Source organism: Stegodyphus dumicola, chromosome 11 (genome assembly GCF_044657685.1).
Source record: "Stegodyphus dumicola isolate Sdum_Otavi_A_Nest chromosome 11, ASM4465768v1".
Classification (NCBI taxonomy): Eukaryota; Metazoa; Arthropoda; class Arachnida; order Araneae; family Eresidae; genus Stegodyphus; species Stegodyphus dumicola.
In genome coordinates, this window is record NC_140778.1 from 158,232,357 (window position 1) to 158,255,070 (window position 22,714).

General features: G+C 35.7%; 1 protein-coding gene across 2 annotated transcripts in view; it reads left to right on the top strand.

Moving 5' to 3' along the window:
* LOC118205482 (cation-independent mannose-6-phosphate receptor-like) overlaps positions 1-22,714 on the top strand; it is a 67,984-nt gene that overhangs the window by 5,079 nt on the left and 40,191 nt on the right. Inside the window, exons 2-4 of one of the 2 annotated variants that reach the window (XM_085826156.1) lie at positions 13,769-13,914; positions 15,412-15,616; positions 20,358-20,441. In XM_085826156.1, the coding sequence (XP_085682282.1) occupies positions 13,769-13,914; positions 15,412-15,616; positions 20,358-20,441 (435 nt within the window). Of the gene's footprint in view, positions 1-13,768; positions 13,915-15,411; positions 15,617-20,357; positions 20,442-22,714 lie in introns of those variants that run through there. The other variant, XM_035375244.2, reaches the window with a different exon arrangement.

Below are 22,714 nucleotides of genomic sequence, written 5' to 3' on the forward strand. Positions count from 1 at the left end.
TTATTCCACTGCACATACGGTCCAAAATGGAAGCAGTCATCGCAAAAGTCACTCTCCTTAAGCAACCTGCCCAATACCAGAACCTCCATTTCTCACCGGAGGACTTTGAGAGCAATCTTCAAGTTGCGGAAGTACACCCGGCCCTTTTCTGCAAGAATGTCCATGCTTATACAACGATGCTTGAAGACAACAACGATCACTCTAATGCCCTTAAGATTTATACAGATGGCTCCCAGGTGAATGGAACGACAGGCTGTAGCTATACCATCAAACGAAATGGAAGCACCTTAAGGTCTTGAAAAGGCTTTCTGGGCGCAGGCAACTCAGTCTTCCAGGCGGAAGCCGAAGCCATACGCCAAGCAATCCTAGCAGCGAGTCAATTTAGCTACTCCATCGCACAAATACACACCGACAGCCTGTCAGCAATTTATGCAATTCGGAATCCTTTTCACAGGTCGCCCATCATAGGGCGCATTCAGCAAACTCTGCACCAGTACGAAGGACGCATCCTCATCTTCTGGATTAAAGCACACGCTTGGACACCAGGGGAATGAGGAGGCAGATTTACTAGCTAAAGAAGCCGCGAGCAATCTCGATGCGGAACAACTGGCAATATAGTTACCAAAATCCTATGTAAAGAAGGCTGTTCTAAACGCCGCACTCAAGCAATGGCAGGAAGAGTGGAATTCTATTCCGCAAGGAAGAAGGACCTATGAATTCGCTCACAACGTCAGCCTTACAAACAGATATCTCAGCCACACATCACCAGATTTATAAAGGGTCATGGTCCATTCCCGGAATATTTTCTAGAACGAAGAATAACAAACACCAAAATCTGTGTGTGTGAACAGCCAGGTAGCGCGGACCATTATGTCACTTCCTGCCCACTAACACGAGAGTGGCACATGCCGTTTTACAACACAGATCCAGCCTATAAAAGATTCTTTATTCGCCAAGCAGTAGTACTTAAATAACTCAAAAGTATTATAGAAGACTGCAAGCATTAGGCCAGGACTTGTGTGATTCGGCTTAACCACAACTCTATCCTTTCCACATAACCAACCTTTATATCCAATGTACCTATGGCAATGTGCTTATGTATCGTGCCTTCATTAATTGTCACTCATTCTTACCTATGTCATTAATTGTCATTCATTATATCATTAATCACCAGTGCATCATCAATAATTGTTGCGTACCATTACTTTAGTTTTAAATATCTAGATCAACGCACTTTTGTATCCAACGCACATCATTCGTTTAAGTGTACCATCCCTGTCTATGTATGTAAAGCCATGTAGAATAACACAGGATTTTGTGTTATCACTAATCGTTATATATCGTTTTACTGTACAAGTACCATTTTCAGTGCATCTTCTGCAGTAATGTATCAGTGTTTAAGCGTATCATTTCTACTAATGTCTATATTGCCATGTAGGATAACACACGAGTATGTATAACCATTAATTGTCATTTTTCTCATTAATACACAATTCAGTGTATCAGTTTTATTAATGTATAGGTGTTAAAGGTTTCATTTCTAATAATGTATACATAGCCATGTAGGATAATTTATGTTCATGTATTTTTATTAATTGTCATCTTTCATATTTATCCACAAGTATCATCTTCAGTGTGTCGTTTCTAGTATTAATGTTTAAGTGTAGCACTTCTACTAATGTATGTATAGCCACGTAGGACGCTACACGATTAAGTGTATATATTAATTGTCATCTCTCGCGACGATGCACAAGCATTACACTCAGTGCAACATTTCTGTCAACTTACAGGTGTTTACTTATTTCTGTTCATGTACGTATAACGCAGTAGGATAATACATGATTATGTGTTATCATTAATTGTCATCTTTCGTATTAATGTGAAAATTTCATTGTCAGTGTACCATTTCTATTAATGTATAAATGCATCATTTACCCTGTTATAAATGTATATTAATGTATAAGTGTATCATTTCTATTACTGTATGTATAGCCACTAAAGATGATACACGATTACGTTTTACCATTATTCTTCATCTATCGTATAATGTACAAGTGCCATTTTCAGTATTTCATTTCCATTAATGTTTAAGTGTTTAAGTGTATCATTTGTACTAATATATATGTACAGCCAAGTAAGGTAATACACGAATACGTGTAACCATTAATTGTCATCGTTCACACTGATACACAATTTTCATTCAGTGTATCATTTCTGTCAACGTATAGGTGTGTATGTATCATTTTTATTGATGTGTGCATAGCCCAGTAGAATAATGCATGATTATGTGTTTTCATTTATCGCCATCATTCGCATGTGTTTATGCATATCATTTCTAGTAGTTTATGTATAGTCATACAGGATGACACACGATTACGTGTATTCATTAATTGTCATCTTCTGCATTAATGCGCCAGTTGCATTATCAGTGTTTCATTTCTTTTAATGTATAAGTGTTTATTGTTTGCCTATATCATTAACCACTTAGGCCAATATGCATATGTATCCAATGTACCTATACCTACAATGTACCTGTGTATGAAACTTTTTATTAATTGTATGCTGAAGTACATATATGCACACGCCCTTGTTTGGCCACGTCAATACCTCATAATCTCCATTAATATATTCGCGATGCAGCCCTTTCAGGAAGTCGCTAGGGTTGTGTTGTTCTAAATAGGTGCAGGTACCGGACAACAACCGATTTGTCATCTTAAGCCGTCCGGGTGTCTGGGCCCTGCATTCACCTGTCACCTGTACCGACGCGATATTTGTGAACGATAATTCCTGCCTGCATAGAGCTCGAGTGTTGCGGAGTTATCTGGGAAATTAAACCATTCTACATCTGCTGTTGCCTGCTGGATCACCGGACCTAAATCCCATAGAAAAGGGTTAAGCATTAATACGTTGACGCCGGCCTGACACACTGATGGATCATACTTGTCGGTTCCGTGAGGCGGCCGGACCCACCGGTGGGCCATACTTGTCAGCTCTGTAGGGCGGCATGACTCACAATGGGTAACGCTTGTATATCAAAAAATACTAAAATACGATTGTATATAAAAATACAAAAGATAAAATTATTATATTATATTATAAAATTTTTAATTTTGTAATATAATATAATGATTTTATTTTATTCTTTTAATTTATAATTTATAATTTTTAATTTTAAAATTTTAATTTTATAATTTGGCGTGGCGCTCCCCCCCCCCGCAAAACGAACCGCTAATTCAAGCGCCGCTGCATGAAAAGAACAATGAATATCCCCGCCGCCGTTCGATAATGTTAACATGATCATGTTAAGTCAAACACGATCGACCAGTGGACCACCAAGACCTTTTCTAAGATCTAAGACGTACAAACTAAAAGAAATATATTTATGGAACATCGACGCCAACTGGGCTGGAGAATAGGCTTTTCACAATCAATGCAACTGTGAAATAGTCGCCTGTGAAGTAGAACTTAAGCAAATGATTGGATGAATGTGTAGACGACACATTCATCCAATCATTTGGAAGCGCACGATGACGCTTAAGTACATATGTCGGTTACAACTTCATCAATTCACATATGTTTGCTGCTTGTTGCATTGAATACATCCACAGTCTAGCAGTCGCTAAAGTTTTTCAAACGTTCAACTTGACAATTTTGTGTTACTTGTGTTTCTGTAGTAATCTGTCATGTTTTAAAAGAGGGGTACAATGTCGAAAACAAATGTTAAGAAAAGAGAAATATGCAATTTTAATAAAGAATGAGAAGAACATTTTTTCTTTACAATGGTAAATGTAGAATGTGTCTGCTATGTATGTGATACAAGTGTGGCACTTCCGAAAAAAGAAAACTTTGAAAGGTATTCCGAAAGCATGCATGGAGATATTGATACAGAGTTTCCATTAAAATGCGAATTGCATAAACAAAAGTTAGAAGAATTTAAATTGCAATTAATCAGACAAAAATAACCTATTTTTTAAACCCAATACTAAGGCTGTATTAGTTGCATCTCTTCGTGTGAGTCATGCATTAGCAAAACGTAAGAAAACTTTTGCAGATGGAGAAATGATAAAACAAGCGTTTCTGAAAGCCAGCGATTCATTATTTGATTCATTCAAGGAAAAAAATGAAATTATTTCCGCAATTAAAGAAGTACAAAATTATGTAGAACGGCGTATAGAAATGATGAATTCTGATATTGCTGATCAGCTGACCGAAGATCTAACTGTATTTGCTTTTCCTTGCAGCTTTCGATACATGAAACAATAACTTAGCAATAATCCTAGGGGCACCCTTAAATTTACTCTAACCAAAAGTTCTTAAAGAAAATTCAAAATTTTAACTTTTATAATGACTATAAATCCAAATGTCATTTAGTATTTATAGAAATTAGATTAAACTGAATGTGCAGTTAGAACTATGGGATTTTTTTTATAGGCATTATAATTATTATCATATAAAGCTGAATTCACTTATAACTTACCTTATTTTTTTAATTATTTTTCACGGATTTACGAATACATATATTTGATACGCTTATAACGTTGCGCGCTTCCAACTTGCACGCAACCAAGAGGTGACTGTGAAAACTTGTATAAAAGATAGAGCCTAGTGAAGGGTTTAAGTCCCTTTTTATTCAACGTAATAAATTACAATTGCGTCCTCTTGACGCTTACAGACTGTGCCAACTTGGCAATCAAATAAAAATAATAACCTGAAAAGAAAGTAAAGACAAGATTCTAACTACGAGGCTCTCTAAAATAACTAACTCACTGCGTTTTACAATACCGCTGCTAATTCAGCAGACTTGAAGCTCACTGGAACGATTACCACTACTTCCCGCCAAGCACATAGGCCGCAACGCGGGGTTCTTCAATTCTCGCTAACTACCTCCGCGCTCGCTAAGTAAGAATATCACACCGAACTCATTTCCTTCTATTTAAATGATAATACTTCCGCTGATAATTTGAATCCTTGCGCGTTCTACTCAAATTTACATATTCTGGCATTGGCAGTTCCAGGGGAAAGTAAGGCTTGACAGGAAAGATAGTTTAAACTTAAAATAAATGTTAGTTAAAATAAATATAAACCCTACATTTGCCGCTGCCAGAATTTGGAAAACTTGGAAGCAGGTCCTACAAACGACCTGTTGTAAGTTTCTCTAATTCTGAACTAACTGGCGAGAACCTCGTTTACACAAAAAAAAAAAAAAAAAATCTTATGTAACAATTATACTAAAATTCTGTTGCTCGTTACAAAGCTTTCTTCTTACAGCAACTTTTCCTGGACTTCATCAATCAATCTTGGTCTTTCCTTCCAGCATCTGGAAGGAATAAGTATCAGTATCTTTCTACATACATTATAATTTACACTTTCTTGACACAATAAATTTTTGTTTTTAAACGATTCGTTTTTCTTAGTTATTGCTTACTTCACATTCATTCAATTTTTCAAGCATTAATTTAACTTTACCCTGGCTCTCCACCGTGTGTGGTGTCAAACGGGAATATTCGTGTTTTAGTCTTACAACACTTCCCCTAACCACGATTTGTTAGAATTCAACGACCAAATAGACACACCTTACTCGACATTCTACAACTCAATGAGCTACTTTAATAGTCTTAAAAATTCAAATGTAGGTGGAGAACCCTACAAAACACATTCATTCTAACTTCCCCCTCATTCATCTTTAAACATGCAGGCTTTCGCTCTAAAGCATGACTTTATCTACAATTTACTACTTAAATTTTGACTTCATTGCTTTTAAGCATTCACTTTTAGCATCTACAATTTTATGCTTCTAGACTAAATTCTACTTTTACATAACCTTCAAGAATTTACATACATTTACAAAAGTTTAATACATATGCTTTTTACAATTTACCATAAAATGAATAAGAGAAAATAAATTTTTACTTTACTCATTCTTCGTCAAGCTGGCGGCACTGAAACTAAAATTCTTATTAGTACAAGAATACGAAGTTATTTTTATCTTCGGCCAAATTTTGGCTTTAACATAACAGAATTAGTCTTTCGACCAACAGAAAATGCTTGTTTTTAGCTTTTACACTTAAAGAAAATAATACTTTTGCCTTAGCTAAATAAAGTAAAACAAAACTAAGTCTCAACCGAGACATATTGACTTTCGTCAAAACATAGAACTTCGTACTTATGCATAACATTTCGGAACAAAAGAGAGAAAAAAATTTATAGAAGGTTTTAACTTATCTTTGAGTTTTCGATGCTTGAAACTCCGTCATCCGTTTTTGGCAAAATTGTTCCCAAGTTAGAGGTTTCATGGATGTCAATCTTCCCCTTATTGATCTCAGAGTGTCGTCCACGTTGCTTTTTCTTTTGCGTCCTCTACATGCTGGCCTCTTGACGGAGTAATCGCCTGGTTGTTGGCCTTTCCGTTTCTGCCTGGGACGGCTGGTCTTGACGTCCTCCGGTCTGGAGTCCTTCTTGAATTTCTTCTGTTCCTCGTATTTTTGTGCCTCCTGCTGGCGTTTCAGTTTCTGGAACGGTGGCCTTGCTGGCACCTGACTCTGTGGCCGTGTGCGCGTTCTCCTTGATGTGTAATTTCTCCTGCTATCTTTTGTAGGTGGTGTTTTTCTCTTTACCACGGTTTCTTTACCCGGTTCATCTGTATTTTTGTTTTTCTTAAACGCCGGAGATTGAAAATCATTTTTTCTTTTTGATACCGACGTCCGGGTTGTAGAAGTGCTAGGTCTCTCTTCAGTTCTCTGTTTCTTGGGTGGTGGAATAGTTGTTGTAGTCTCTGGCCCTTCTATTTCGTTTAGACTTGAGTCCTGCAAGAAACTTTTAAGGATTTCAAAATCATTTGGATTATAGTATTTTTTCACCTGGTCGGGACTTGCTTTACAGATTTCCCCTCTCTCGTTCTTAAGATATAACACTACCCCTTTGATTTCCTGAATTACATAGGGGCCTTCAAACTTTGGAGCTAGCTTTGCCATAAAATTGTCTGGGGCACTTGATAAAGAAAATTTCCGCTTCAATACTTTATCCCCAACTTTAAAATCTGCTTCACGACGTTTTCTATCATAATAAAGTTTCTGCCTATTTCTTGCCGTATCCGAGGTTTTAAGCGCCTGATCAATCAACTTTTGCACATCTTGTTGTTTAAACTCCTGCTCTCTTTGTTGCACAAAGAATAATTTATCTAAAGGCGTAATTAACTTTCTGCCTAAAAATAATTCTACTGGAGTTTTTCCCGTAGTATCATGATGTGCCGTTCTTAAAGCATAAGCTAATTCATTTATGTAGCCATCCCAGCGCTTGTGATGTGTGCTCACGTAACTGCGAATTATTTTTACTATATTTTTATTAACTCTTTCTGCTATGTTAGCCTGCGGTCTATACGGAACCATTTTGATATGGCGTATGCCAAGTCCATTGCATATGTTTTCAAATATTTGACTAATGAATTGTTTTCCGTTATCGCTAATGACTTTTATCGGTGCACCGTATTTTAAAATGTATCTGTGTAAGAATGCATCTGCGACTGTTTTGGCTGACGCGCGTTTAAGTGGAACAATTTCTATCCATTTTGAAAAATGATCTACTATTACTAAAAGAAAACGATTTTTATTTAACTCGCTCTGGGGGAAGGGACCAAGGAGATCTATGCCTAAAATTTCATTCGGAAATGTAGCGCGAATGCTATTCAAGTACCCGGCCGGGCTGTAATTAATATCATTTATTAATTGACATTGATTGCAGGACCTGACATACGCTGTTACTATTTTGTATAATTGCGGGAAATATACCGCCTCGCGTACCCTTTTTAAAGTCTTTCTGACCCCTAGGTGGCCCGCTGTTTTTTTTTCGTGCAACTCCTTCAAAATGCTTAATCGAAGCGAGGCTGGGATGACTGGCTTATACTCAAGATTTTCGTTTGTTGTTTTCGTATAGAATAATAAATTATCTATTATTTCATAGTTTTTTGCTCTATTTCTTATCGCATCGATATCTGTATGCTCAAAGCTTTTGGGGTCTTTCAAGTAAGCATAGATATTTCCAAATTCAGGATCAGCTTTCAGTTCAGTAATAACCGTATCTCTAGAATCTAAAATTTTTGAAGTCAACACAGCGCATTTAAGTTCATTTCCTTCGTCGTCCAGTTTTATACGAGAAAGTGCGTCAGCTACATTGTTTTCCTTACCCGGTTTATATTTTATTGTGATATTATATTCTTGGAGTTTTAAAGCCCATCTTATTAACCTGAGCGTTAGGTTTTTTCCCGAGTAAAGTCTACCAACAGCCGCATGATCCGAAAAGACTGTTACTGGCGATTTGCCGAAATAAACTCGAAATTTGTGTACAGCCATTAATACGGATAATGTTTCTCTTTCTGTAGCTGTATAATTCCTTTGTGTCTGATTCAATGTTTTACTAAAAAATGCTAGCGGATGGTTATTTTGCATAAGAACCGCACCCACCGCATAGTCTGACGCATCTGCTGCAATTTCCAGGTTTTCGTCCCCCTCAGGGAATTTTAAAACAGAGGCATTAATAAGCGCTTCTTTTAATCTTTCAAAAGCTGTGTTAGCTTCCGCTGTCCACGTAAATTTACTCTTTTTTCTTTTGATTACTAAGAGTGGTTCAACAATATTAGCGAAATCTTTTATGAAAGATTGATAGTAAGAACATAATCCAAGGAAAGACGAAAGTTTCTTGGCGGTGTTGGGCGGTGGGAAATTCTTAATAGCTTTTATTTTTGAATCTTGCGTTTCTATACCCTTTTGCGAAATTTTATAACCGAGATATTTAAGTTCTTTAGTTGCGAACTTGCATTTTGAGGCGTTAATTGTAAGACCGGCCTCTTTTAATAATTTAAAAACTTGTTCGAGGTCATTAATGTGTTGTTCCAACGTACTACTCGTTATAATTATATCATCTAGATAAATTAAAGTTGATTTTCCTAGGACAGGCTTTAGAACAATGTCCATAGCTCTCTGGAATGTTGATGGGGCCCCACACAACCCAAAGGGCATGCGTAAAAATGCATAAGTGCCCGATTTTGTTATAAACGCGGTTTTATGTATATCTTCGGGTCTCATAGCTATTTGATAGTAGCCGGACGTTAAGTCCAAAGTAGACATATATCTTGTCAATTTGATCTGTCTAATGATCTCGTCTATAACCGGCAAAGGGTAAACTGGAAATTTAGTAATGCTATTTAGTTTTCTGTAATCGATAGCAAACCTCCAAGCCCTTTTATCCGAAGGAGGAAACTCATTCTTTTTCCTACATAGTACGACTGGACTCGCGTACTCACTATTTATGGGCGTTATTATTTTATTCTTTAACATCTCCTGAATATGTTCTTCGATGATTAGGTCTTTTTGTTTATCATAACGATACGGTTTAGTCCTACAAGGTTTTTCGGCATTTAATTGAATCTTATGAGTCACGATTTGGCAGTTTCCTGGTTTTTCTGAAAACAAATGAGAAAAATTACTCACCACTTGCTGTATTGCTTTACTTTCCTGGTCATTCAGATGGCTAAGGTCCACTTCAGGTGTCTCCACAGGTTCCACCACCCTCTGGTCCATCTCCAACACCACGGAACTATCTTGAAAATTTAATTTGGCCCTCGCGGCCCTTAAAAAGTCCATACCTAAAATAAGAGAGTGTTGCAGGTGTTTCACCACAAAAATTAATACTTTGAGATTTTCCTCTTTTACCTGTAAGTTTAATGATAATTTCCCGATGCAGTGACATGTTTTTCCTTGCGCCGCTATAATTTCCGTATTTCTGGTTTTAAATAGTCGTATCCTATAAAAATTCTTTTTGAAGAACTTTTCACTCATAAAATTTCCTTTTGCTCCTGTATCGATGAGGGCTTCTACTGGTACATCGCCAACCAGGACTTGTATAATTGGTAGCTGTAAGTTTTTTACGATGACCGTGTTTAAATGTCTATTTGAGAGTTTTTTTAAAACTTCCGGGGTCTGGACCCTCGCTTTCACAGGCCCCTCTAGTCGTTTAAAGCTTTCTTTTCAATCTGTGTCTTCTGGGTACGCGGATGTTTATTTTCAAATTTTCTTTTTGGGCCTTGACCTTCGAGTTTCGATGCGTTAGCTTGATAGTTCTTTCCCCCATACGAGCGATTTCCATTTCTGGTTTCCTCCTTCCTTCGGGTACTTTGAGAATATGTTTCCCCTCTCGCTCTTTCCGCTATTCTGCGATTTTGAAACTTCACCGCCAATTCGAAAAGTTCCTGCAATGTGCTTGGGTTTCTAATTTCAAAGTAGTCTTGGACAGCGGGTAACAATCTTGGTAATATTATTTCAATTATCTCCGCATCGGGTTTTTTCCCATACAGCATATCCGTTAGCTTGATTTTTCGTAAAATAAAGTCCGTCAATTGTGCTGTATCCCGTTGATAAAAACTATATAGTTCGGCTTCCAGCCGTGCGCGATCTTTCACTATGGGGAAGGTCTTTACTAACGATTTTTTGAAATTTTCAAATGTATACGTCGGGCTTCCAAATTCACCTAGAAGAAATTTGCCTATATTTTTCCACCATAGCGCGGCCTGTCCTCTTAGTGCTGATGTGGCGATGGCAACCTTTTGTCTTTCAGGCACAGGGTAGAGCTGAAAGTGGTTTTCTAGACCTTCTAAAAATACCGCCACCGAATTTTTTCCGTCGAAATGGACGTTTGGCTTGATTGATGCTCTCAAAGTCTGGACCAGGTATCCAAATCCTTCTAACTGAGTTGTCATTTCTTGGTGTTGTCCAGCGGCTTCCATCCAATTTTCGGCCATTTCAGTTCGATAATTGTTCGGGCGCCAATATAACGTTGCGCGCTTCCAACTTGCACGCAACCAAGAGGTGACTGTGAAAACTTGTATAAAAGATAGAGCCTAGTGAAGGGTTTAAGTCCCTTTTTATTCAACGTAATAAATTACAATTGCGTCCTCTTGACGCTTACAGACTGTGCCAACTTGGCAGTCAAATAAAAATAATAACCTGAAAAGAAAGTAAAGACAAGATTCTAACTACGAGGCTCTCTAAAATAACTAACTCACTGCGTTTTACAATACCGCTGCTAATTCAGCAGACTTGAAGCTCACTGGAACGATTACCACTACTTCCCGCCAAGCACATAGGCCGCAACGCGGGGTTCTTCAATTCTCGCTAACTACCTCCGCGCTCGCTAAGTAAGAATATCACACCGAACTCATTTCCTTCTATTTAAATGATAATACTTCCGCTGATAATTTGAATCCTTGCGCGTTCTACTCAAATTTACATATTCTGGCATTGGCAGTTCCAGGGGAAAGTAAGGCTTGACAGGAAAGATAGTTTAAACTTAAAATAAATGTTAGTTAAAATAAATATAAACCCTACACGCTCATGAAAAAACTGAAAAATTAATAAACCTTCACCGACGACGAAAGCATTTAAATTAACCTAAGATTTCGCGAGCTTAAACCTGAAAACATTTGAACGAATGGCGAAAAGTACGCCTACCTAGAAACCTTTCCTAGAAGAATAGAAGTATTGTATTGTATCAACGGGTGCAGCCCCCAGTCCACCTAGCCGGCATAAGCCGGCCATATGGACTGAATGGAAAACCGGCCAATCCAACCAAAAAGAGGGAGCCAGAAGTCCGACTGCTCGCCCCCCCCCAAAAAAAATCAACAAAATTAAACGAGCCTAAAATATTAAAATATAATAGAGATGTTAAAATTAAATAAAACTCGTCACAGATCTCAAATACATACACAGCCCATTCCAAATAAAACCGAAATAAAAGTATATCCAGTGCTCAATTCCAATAGTCTTCTTATTCGTATTGATAATGTTCATTATTTCTCTAACATATCTTCTTGCCTTTCCATTTTTCTTATTCAAATCTTGCATATTGAATGATACATAATTTGCCCTCACACTCCCTGTTAATACACAGTCCTTGACAGATTTTAAACGTAAGAAATATCGTCTTTCTGATTGGTGGACTGAAGATTTTTAAAGAAGTAAAAGAAGAGTTAGAGCATTGAGGAAGAGTTCTCAGGTTGTTACAATTTCTGAGAATATAAAAATTGTGAGGAAAATATTGTATAAAGGAGAATTGGCGCGGTATAAGAAGCAGATTAAGCGTGTTAAGTATGAAAGTAGAATGAATAGTTTTATTAATGCTGCGAAATGTCTGGTGTATTAAGCACCAGCTGATTCAATTAATTAATCAGTCTTTTTACTTCATGTATCCAGTATGGTTGAGGATATGAGAAAAATAAAATGGGTTTAGCACGAAGAAGTCAATAAACCAGTACTTGCAATATGCATTATTTTGCACTTTTGTTATGTTTTCACTTTTATTATGTTTATTATATTTTATTATGCATTATTTGGCATTTTTATTATTACTTGCAATATTTTATAGCGTATTCCACGTATATTTCTTCTTCCAGTACTTGTGATGCATTTAGTTCAACTTTAGAACCAATAGCTGTCTGCTGCAGACAGTTAGAAGATAAAAGTGATGCTGATGAAAGATCATATGGTTTCAAGTTATAGGTTCATATCTCATCACTGGAATTTATCTCCATAACATAAGTTGTTAATTTCAATCTTAAAGAAGTCACAGTAACATTCTAATAAGAAACGTATGGAAATAATTTGAGGGCTACAGAAATTGACTGAAATTAAAAAAATATCCTTTAGTACCTTCAGACCTACCCTAAAAGTGAATTTAATGGTGTAACACTTTCAGATTTTACAATATATGCTCATCCCTTATTAATTTTCAATGAATTATTCATAATGGGTTTTACTAAATTTGCGAAGGAATGAAGCAGATTCTCCAGGGCATATGACGTTTGCCAAAAAATAACAAATATTCTAGTTCCCCTTCAATGAAACTAAATACAAAGGAAAATCTATGATAGAAATAGTCAATAAAAGCCAGTGAAATAGGCTTTTATAAAAAATAAAATAGGACTTAATATAGGAAAATAAATAAATAGGACTTAATATAGGAAAATAAATAAATAGGACTTAATATAGGAAAATAAATAAATAGGACTTAAAATAGGAAATAGTCTTTAATGTAAGGACGGACTCCAAAGTTGTTTGAGAGAAGCTTGTGTCTATTTATTTTGTAGACTTCATATGAAACAGAAACGAGCTGTAAGAAAAACAGTCTGAAGGAAATCAAATTCATCAATTCTACTAATAATGGAAATACATTTGACTGAAATAAGACACTAATATATTGTATGGTGGTAGATTGGAAGGTATTGGTTAATACAAAAATAGTGATTTTTTTAACACAGTTATTTAAATGAAAGTAAAGAATAATTAAATTATGTGGTTAAGTATGTGGTATGTACAAACAAAGAATAACTATTTTATATGGATAAAGAATGAAATGTAGAGAAATTATTAATTTTAATTTTCATATTTTTATTTATTACATATTTTATATAAATGAATATTGTTTATATTTATTAATTTGTTACCGGTTTGTATGAAACAGAATTGATGAATTGGAATGCTACTGATCTTTTGCTTTTTCTATATTGTTTAAAATTATATTGCAATATTCTTTTTTTTTATTATATTGATATAATTAACTTTTTAAGTATTTTATTTTTCAATGTCGCTATGAAGTTGACGTATTAATAATACCATCTTGTGTAAAATAGTAGAATTGATATCTTACACCTAATTTCTTTCTTTACCCAGATTTCGTTTCTTTATTCAGTTGTTGTCATTTTTAAATTATAACTTTTTTTCAGGACTTACTATCTTAATTTCTGTCATGGAATACAGCAAAATAATGATACATTTGGTTGTTTACCTGAAGCAGCAATCTGTATGGTGGACCTCAATGGCTTTCCCTTATCATTAGGCATGGTAGACACTGTGAAAGTGAAATCATTTAGTAAGTTTCCTACATTCTTTTGTCAAATAACATCATAAAAATTAAAGAGTTTTCTCCTGCTGTACAAAAGTAGAACATTTCTATAAAACTTCCTATAAGTTGACATGGTAGGAAAAGATTGAGTTATATGGGATAAACTGATGAAATATATGAGAGAAGTGACTGATAAAGTAAAATATTAAACCCAAAAATGATATAATAAATATTTAGTTTGGATAAATAGAATACATTATATATGGTTAGTTTTATCTTTCAAACTGGGCAGACTGTAAGTCAACTAGAAGACTTGTGCCTACTAGGACACAAGTGACGATGATGTATTAAGCTGCATTGCCAGAGATTTCGTAATAAGAGATACTAGAGACCAAGATGAAGGAACAAAACAATAATCATCTTATAATTAATTCCACTGTTATCTTTATATTTCCAGCATTTGTCTTCCATCGATTTCTTCATGAATTTTGATGCAGATACAAAAATATATTTTTCAAGAGTGAGTAACAATTGTCTTTAACTTAAATAAAATTTTTCTTCCATTGAATATTTTAAGAATTAAAAAACTTCCGTATAATGTATAGCATTCAAATTCAGATATCTCATATTCTCAAATTTCTTTCTTTTAAGATCATGTCAGTTCCACCAAGGGTACCAAAAAAATTATTTCTTTTACAATCAAATAAGTAAAGGCTTACCTGTGATGTAGATCATCAGTCACTCTGGGGTTCTCGACATGTTGCGTTTGCCGTTATAAAGAAATTACATATTTTTGATATCCATTTAAGGCCCGAAGGCACAGTGGCTAGCGCGTTGCATAGCAGCAACGGAGCTGGGCACTGGGTTAAGCAAGGTTTGACTTAGCTTTTAATCCCTTGAGTGAGTCGATATATTGAGTACCAAGTTCGCTTGGGGACAAAACACCGGGTGTCCTGCAACAAGCTGACCACTTGTCCAAAGCATATGTTCATATGCCTCAGTGCCCAAGATCAGGAAAATAGATTTCGCGGCACTAAAGGGCATGGCACAGCAGGTTTAGATATCCTAAAGAAAGGTATCCATTAATTAACTTGAACCAAATGATTGCATTGCACATTCTGTGCTATGAAATAGAACTAACTACTTTATTTTTACAAGCATGTGTGGCTTACTCGGCATCACTCGAATACATATTCTTCCTGCATAGCAGCTGATAAAACGCAACTGTCCAAAAGTTTTCCAGTTCCAATATAGGTGGTGCTGTTCATGCAGAAAATTTGACAATTTGCAACACATGATATTATGAGTAATTTAATACATTAAAAAGTACGCATTATCTTTAAAAGGACATCTTTAGGACAGGTAAGCAGTTGATATAATATTAAAATATTAAGAGACACATTTCTGTTTTTAAATGTATTTGTTCCATACTTAATCATATATGTTAAGAAATTATTATGAATTGATATAATATTTGTTGTCTGTGAATGAACATAATGGATTTAAATGCTCCTAAATTTTCAGATTCAACTGACATGTTACTTACATTTGAATCTGGGGACAGTAGAGCATGTTTTGCTGTCAACTCTGATGAAACTCTCAAACCTGTGACAAGAGTTTTTATGAGGTGTGGAACAAAGCTGCGCCAGCCAGTAATAATTTCAGGACCTGATTCCAAATGCTTTTATGATTTTGTTTGGGAATCCAGCTTAGCCTGCTCTGATTCAGCGTAATAAATTTTATTTGACTTGTCTGAATATTTCTGAATGACCTTTATGAATGAAAATCTTCTTTCTCTCTAGCTCATGGTGAACCGTGACTATTCTCAATACCTGCAGGCATCCTCTTTTCAGCCACTAGGCTTCCCACTGCCATAAACACTCCTTGACAGCTATTTGAACTGTACTGATAGTTTTATAGAAATAGAATATTTGGCCATTAAATATTGCTGACATTGATGAAAATATTGCACATATGAAAAATGTAAAATTTTTATCAGATAATTCTCTTTCCTCAACACCGGACTGAGTGCACCGCCATGATGTCTTCCGACCACAGATTTGAACCAAACTGAAGTATATACTATATCACAGCGGGGAAATCCCCAAAGTAACAATGTAACAACTTATTATTACTAATACCAGTTTCTATATTTTATAAAGTCTTTGTTATCCAAAACTAATTCATATTAATAATCGCACTGAGTGCCTAAAGGTGTCGCTCACATTTATACTTCTTGCTGAATGGAAACAAGTCTTACTATTCTATGATAAACCTACCAGTAGTTTGAGGGTTATTTATCTTGATAACTGCAGACTCCAAGCGCTATCCTGATTAACTGCTTTAAATTCTGGTCATTTCAAACATAATATTATTCACAGTGGTTTCTGCTTACACAGTGCCTTCAGGTTTTTATTTTACCAAGGACTACTCTATTTTTGAACGTGTTGGACATTCACATTGCCCAGGCACAGTCTGCTGGTTTCTTCAAGTGCCAGATTCTTATATAAACACAAAAAAAGTGATAATGGTCCATGTCACCTTCTTCTCTGTACTCCCAGAAGGGAGTATCCCTAAGTTTTAATCTGTTAAGATACACTGGGAATGGCCCATGACCTGTCAAGAATTGTGTTGGGTAGCGCAGTGGGTCTTGATTTCCATGATAACATGAATAAACAAAATGTCCTTCATCCTATCTTTGCCTCTGACCATCTACTTTGCCAGTTTTGTCCCAAGCTTATAAAGTTGTTTTTAATGTGAGACTAGGGAACTTTAGTTGGTCTTTCTAGTAATCCCATGTCATTAGCAGCCAGCTTGGGCAGAAGATCCGAGGCTTTATTGCCTTGAATCCCTGTATGAGTGGGGACTCATTTTAGAGCGGGTCTTTGTAAGATAAGCTATATCTGAAGCTGTATTTGAATTTGGTATACTAAGTTACTCCAGCTGTTTTGTCCTGCAATAGCCGCCAGACCTCACTCCGAATCTCTGAGTATGGGGAATTGCGGCTGCTGATATGCGTTAGTATACCTTGTAGAAACATTAGATATTTTACCACGACGGCATGCTAAGAAGGCGGGTGAAATGCTTTATATATTCCCCCTTTTAAAGGGCGACTGGGGATTAGGGGATCCAATCCCCAAATTCTGGTGGTGGAGAACCATCATCCACCTCCTTTTTTTAATTCGGTCGCCACTGTAAAGTCATTAGAATTTTTTCGATGTCTGGAGACTGAAGAAATGAGCAATGCGTTCGCCGAGACGCGAACCTCGCACCTCTCGTATGCGCGCCAAGTATGCTGACCGTTACACCATGAAGACATGCTGAGAAAGTAGGAGAAATATGTTATATACTCCCCCTTTTAAAGGGAGACTGAGGATTAGGGGACCCAATCACCAAATCCTGACCACTTTTTTTTAGTTCGAGAGACATTAGGTATTTTGGAAGCTGAAGATGCTAAAAATGACTCGCCAGGACTCTCGAATACGCATCTCACGGACCTCTCGAATACGCACCAAGTATGCTGACTACTACACCACGAAGGCACGCTAAGAAAGCGGGACGAATACCTTATAACCTAATTGCAGCGTTGATAGCTAGAAGCTCTCCTTGGTATACCGAGTTGTACAATCCTAGTTCCTTTTTGCACTCAAATGTTACAGAACCATTTTCCAGTCTGCAGAAGGTGCTGCCCGTGCCGTTATCCTTTTTGGAGCCATCTGTAAAAATGTTATTATTGTTGCTTTAAATTAGTTCGTCGTTTATGTTAATACAATTGGAAAGATTAAAAGAAGCTGGTTGAACGTTATTGCCAATGTTTTGCTCCTGATAATCCAAGTGGTGAGAACTATAACCCCAGAATGTTGACGTTTTGATCCAGCATAGTCACCCTTGCGACAGTTGCCTCCGTTTCAAACATAAGATCTAGGAGAGGCTTTCCTGCCAGATTTTGTAAGGCTTCTATTGACATGGTGCGGTAGGCTCTGCATACTTGAAGTAGCTGCTGTCTCTGAATTGAGAGTAGTGATCTTCTCACGTGAGAGGCAAGTTCACCACCCCAGAGTGCAGTTCTGTGTGTGATTACTCTTTCTGTAATAGTTCTATGCCAATATTTATTAGCTTAGATGAGATACCCATTTATGTTAAGTCATGCGTCTTATTTTGTTGTTTAGAATGCTAATTTAAGTCTTAAGACTCCTGACATGCGGCATCCAGGAAAGCCTGTTTTCAAGTATTAGCCCAAGGAATTTCAGTTGAGGGAAACTTTTTACCGGTATGCCATGGAGTTTAACTCTTGGGTGTCGCCTAAGCTGTCTGCTGCGTTCTATGAGTAAAGCTTTAGTTTTCTGTGCTGAAATCTGAAGCTTGCGTTTTGTGGCCCACTGGGAGAATTGATCAAGACAGTACTGAACCCTCATTTCGAGGTTGTTCCTTTCTACCACAACTAATACAAATTCGTTCGTATAGGCTATAATTCGAGCATATTCTCTGCTCTTAAACTGGTGAAATGCCGAGTTTACCACTATATTCCACAAGGTTGGCCCTAGCCATGCCCCATAAGGGCAGTCTCTAAAGACATTTTTGACGTGCCACTGTTTGATGTTATTTGTACACTTCGATCTTGAAGGTACTAGAAAAGGATGGTAATAATGGCTGTGGCACGGGCCATATTATGCAGCAAATGTAATTACGTCTGGCCACCAAAGAGTGCCAAAGGCTCCCTTGATGTCAATGCCTATTGCCAGTGCGTACAAGTCATTATCTTTATTCTGTTGGATATAGCCATTAAGTCTTTTATGGAATGCTCGGTGTTGAGTTGCCTACTCAGAATCCATATTGGTTGGAGTGCAGGTCCTTTGCAGAAAGAAGTTAAGTTTGGAAAGAATTACTCATATCAGTACCTTACCAATTCTGACAGTAGACAGACTGGCCTGTAGCATAGATCTTTCTAATCATGTGAGTAAATGTAAAAACAGTACTGCTGGTGATAATGATAGGATAATTCGCCTGGCCTGTTTCAGTTCAGTAAGCCTACCAAAATTGTAGGCAATTCTGACAGTTGAGGAAAAAAGTCTAAAATCACCACCTAAAAAGATGTTTAGGTAAGTTATTTGTCCTTAGGACAGTAATAATACTGTACTCATAATACACTGAGCTGCCGAAATTAATCCATCTGCTGCAGCGGAGCACTTTACTGCAACCCTTTGCCATCCTCTAAATGCAGCGAAAACACCAGAAGGGATCTCTTGCATTGACATCTTGAAAACAATATCTCATGAAACTAAAGCTAAATTCTCTTCCTATATCTGTGGTAAAGTATTGAAAATTATCCCAGAAACAGGAAATGACCACAGATGATGTGAAATCTTGATCAATAATAAGCATCAAAGACCAAGCCAAATTCTTCTCTGGGGACTCACAATGAATATCTCCATAGAGGAAAGATTTGCAGACTTAGTTACACATGGCTTCAGTGCCCAAAATGTAATACCTGTAACCTGAAACAAAACCAAAAAGTTGACACCTGTCTTTCAAATATTGCTATATCCGAATGAGGACATAGAGACCATTTATAACCTCAATACCCTCTTATATATCTCTATCAAAATGTGAAATAAATTTAAAATAATAGGAAAATATCAGTGAGGTTCCAAAAATGGCACCTCTTCTGAGAGAATTTCTTTGCATAACCAAGGTGCGTCAAATTTTCTGGACCGGATCAATGGACATCCTGCACTCATTCCAGGAAAATAAGTTATCAGAAAAGTGCCTCAGGCCATATCTGGTCTCATACCATATTTAAACCAAATTCCCTGCAAATATTAATTCAAGCAAAATTAATGATAGCCAACCCAGTGTACAACAAAACTCGGTGCCTAATGCCAAAATCAAATTTACTGACAATACCTAAACGTTGCACTGAAAAACCTACCTTGCAGCGAAATTCCACCAAAAATTCCGAAATTCTGCCAGGATATACGGCGCATGACTCGCATTTACTTTGTCCATAAAAGGTAGAAAATGTACCATAAATGTAATTTTTCACCGAACTAACTGATATTCCTGCTTGTCACAGCTAAACACCTGCGCTAATGAAGTGGAATCATGGCCAGTCATTATTTATGTTGTCCAAGATCAAACTTTCGGCCCTTTAGTGGTTGAGTGGGCTGGCATTCCTCTATTTGACACTAATAAGTGAAGTTCCAATTTTGACATGTCGACATGTCATTTTACTAGCTTTAAAGTGATGATCTAAAATCCGAAAATATCCGAAATCCATTATTGAAGTCCATACGATTCCAGATCTCTGACTTTCTAATGTGTAGTGGTGTTTCCTGGTTGTAATCATTATAACACAGAAAAGCGTGTAATTGCTATATTGGCTATAAAATAAATTCATTGTTGTTTTGTATTTTAATATATTTCGAGCGAAGAAAATAGAAAATAAATTACAAATATTTTTATTTCTGCAGGGAGGAAGTAAAGCTAGAGAAGGATGTCATAGTAAAAAACTCAAGATTCAGTTATTCCTTGGACATTGGAGGTATTTTGAATCGGTATGCAATTTTATTTATTAAAACCATATGCAGTTTTATTTTATTTGGTTTACTGTACTATTTCTATCGTATTAATGTCTTTTTAGTTGTATGGTATATTGTATGGTATATTATTGATTTACATATTTATTAATTATTGATTATTCTATATTTAATTATTGATTACATCTTAAAGATTTATTTAAGGTTTTATTTATGTTCACTTTCATAAAACAGAGTGTTTATATTGAATGATACAAAAGAATGCTGTAATTACTTTATTTTGATAAATCAAATTTACAGTGAAACTCTAATTAACCATTAATTTAGATGTCAAACAACAAAGATCAGCGATATATTTGAAAATTTTCACAGGTCGTAAATTTTCACAGGTCCTGTGAAAATTTGCAAATATAACGCTGATCTTTGTTGTTTGACTTCCAAATTAATACTTGTTCGGCGTGTTATTTTATCTTAATCATAATTATCCATGTATCTATAACTCAGAGGTTCTTAAATTTATCGAATTTTGTGCCACGTAAATATGAAACAAAAATATATGTACCACCATAAAAGCATTTCGCCATTTAAATTCAGTGAATCCTAAATGGAGTGTATATAATCAAAGAATAAAACCCTTTAAATTTATACTATTTAATTATATTCGTAAATGAAAATTTTACAATAAAATATAAAAATTATCTACGAGTATATATATATATATATAGAAGATGTAGTCGTAGCTTAAATTATCAGACGATAAGTTTAAAAAACAGGATACATTTATATATCCAATATGTATATATAGAAGATGTAGTCGTAGCTTAAATTATCAGACGATAAGTTTAAAAAACAGGATCCATTTATTTTTGGCCAGGAGAAATAGCAGTTACAAAATTCATATCTCCGGCGTAAATAAAAAAGAATTACTAATAACTTTTTGTATGAAGTTTACTGCATTGTTACATTAAAGAAAAGCCCCCGATATTCTTTTGCGAGTATTTTTATTTCCTCTGGAAAGGCGGAGCTTCTAAGAAATGACGTCAGCCTCGTGAGCCAATCCAGTTCGCTTTAAATATTTACAGAACATTCTAAAACTGTACGTGTAGAAAAGGCGGGAAAAACAACTTGACTACGGGGTTGTGGATTTAATTCCACGTACTTTCAAATCAGAGACCGTCGCCATTAAAAATGAAAAGAACATACAGTTAGAATTTTAAGTGTATTCTTAACTATGGAATTTTATTATTACAAATATATATATGTATAGACGTTAATGTGACATTAATGTGGCTGGACTGTTTATAACAGTTGTGGTAAATAGTGAATAATAATAAGTATGTTAAGCAAATAATATAGTTGTACAAAGAAGCAAAGAAGGCACCTGAGCCACAGGGACATTCATAAGATATGTTTAAAAAAATATATACATTCTGTCTATTTGACATTTTAGATATTACATGGTTTAAAAAAAAGGTGAATGTTGGGAAATTTAAACAGTTCTCTGTTAATTGAAGCACATGTTGTGGTTAAGGTGTAAAATAAATTATTAAAATAAACCAAGAAGATAAAATGCAATAGCGCACCTTAACAATCTTATTTAACTATAGCAATACTCATATTAGTAACAAGTATAAACAATCTAATCCTAAACGAATCAAAAAGATAGAATTATAATCATATGAAACACTGTCAAATAAGACAAACTAAATGTTGAACACATGTCAAATTTAAGATGCGTGTTTATTCTTGTGACTGTATACCAAACTATCATTGTCATTAGTTCAAAAAAAATGTTAGGTTAATTGTCAGTGAGGTATTATGTTTGCTTTGTAGCACTGTGAGATTAATTAATGGTGAGGATTAATGTGACGAATGAGCCTGTTTTATTGAAACCAGTTTAGATATGTTGGTCTTTATCTTCATTAATTTCAAGCGCAAGTCAGGTTCAAGTTGCGGCCATGTCCTTCATTAATTTTTTATTAACAGTATAACTGAAAATCCAGTTTTGCAGAGATATGACATGTTGAAAGGCATTAAAAACTTTATCGCTTTGTCCATAATATTCTTTTTAACGAAAAACTATTATCATTTTTGAACGCATTCATGAGACTTCCGTCATATGAAATGTCTATAAGCTGTTCTCTTTCTTGAACCGAAAAATTATCTAGCACAGTTTCCGAAATAGAAAAAGGAATCTCTTATCCAAAGTTCTTTTCCTAAATTTTCAAAAAAGTATGAATGAAATTGTTAACAAGTCCTATGCAGTGTTTTTGTAGTCAATTAGTTGCTCG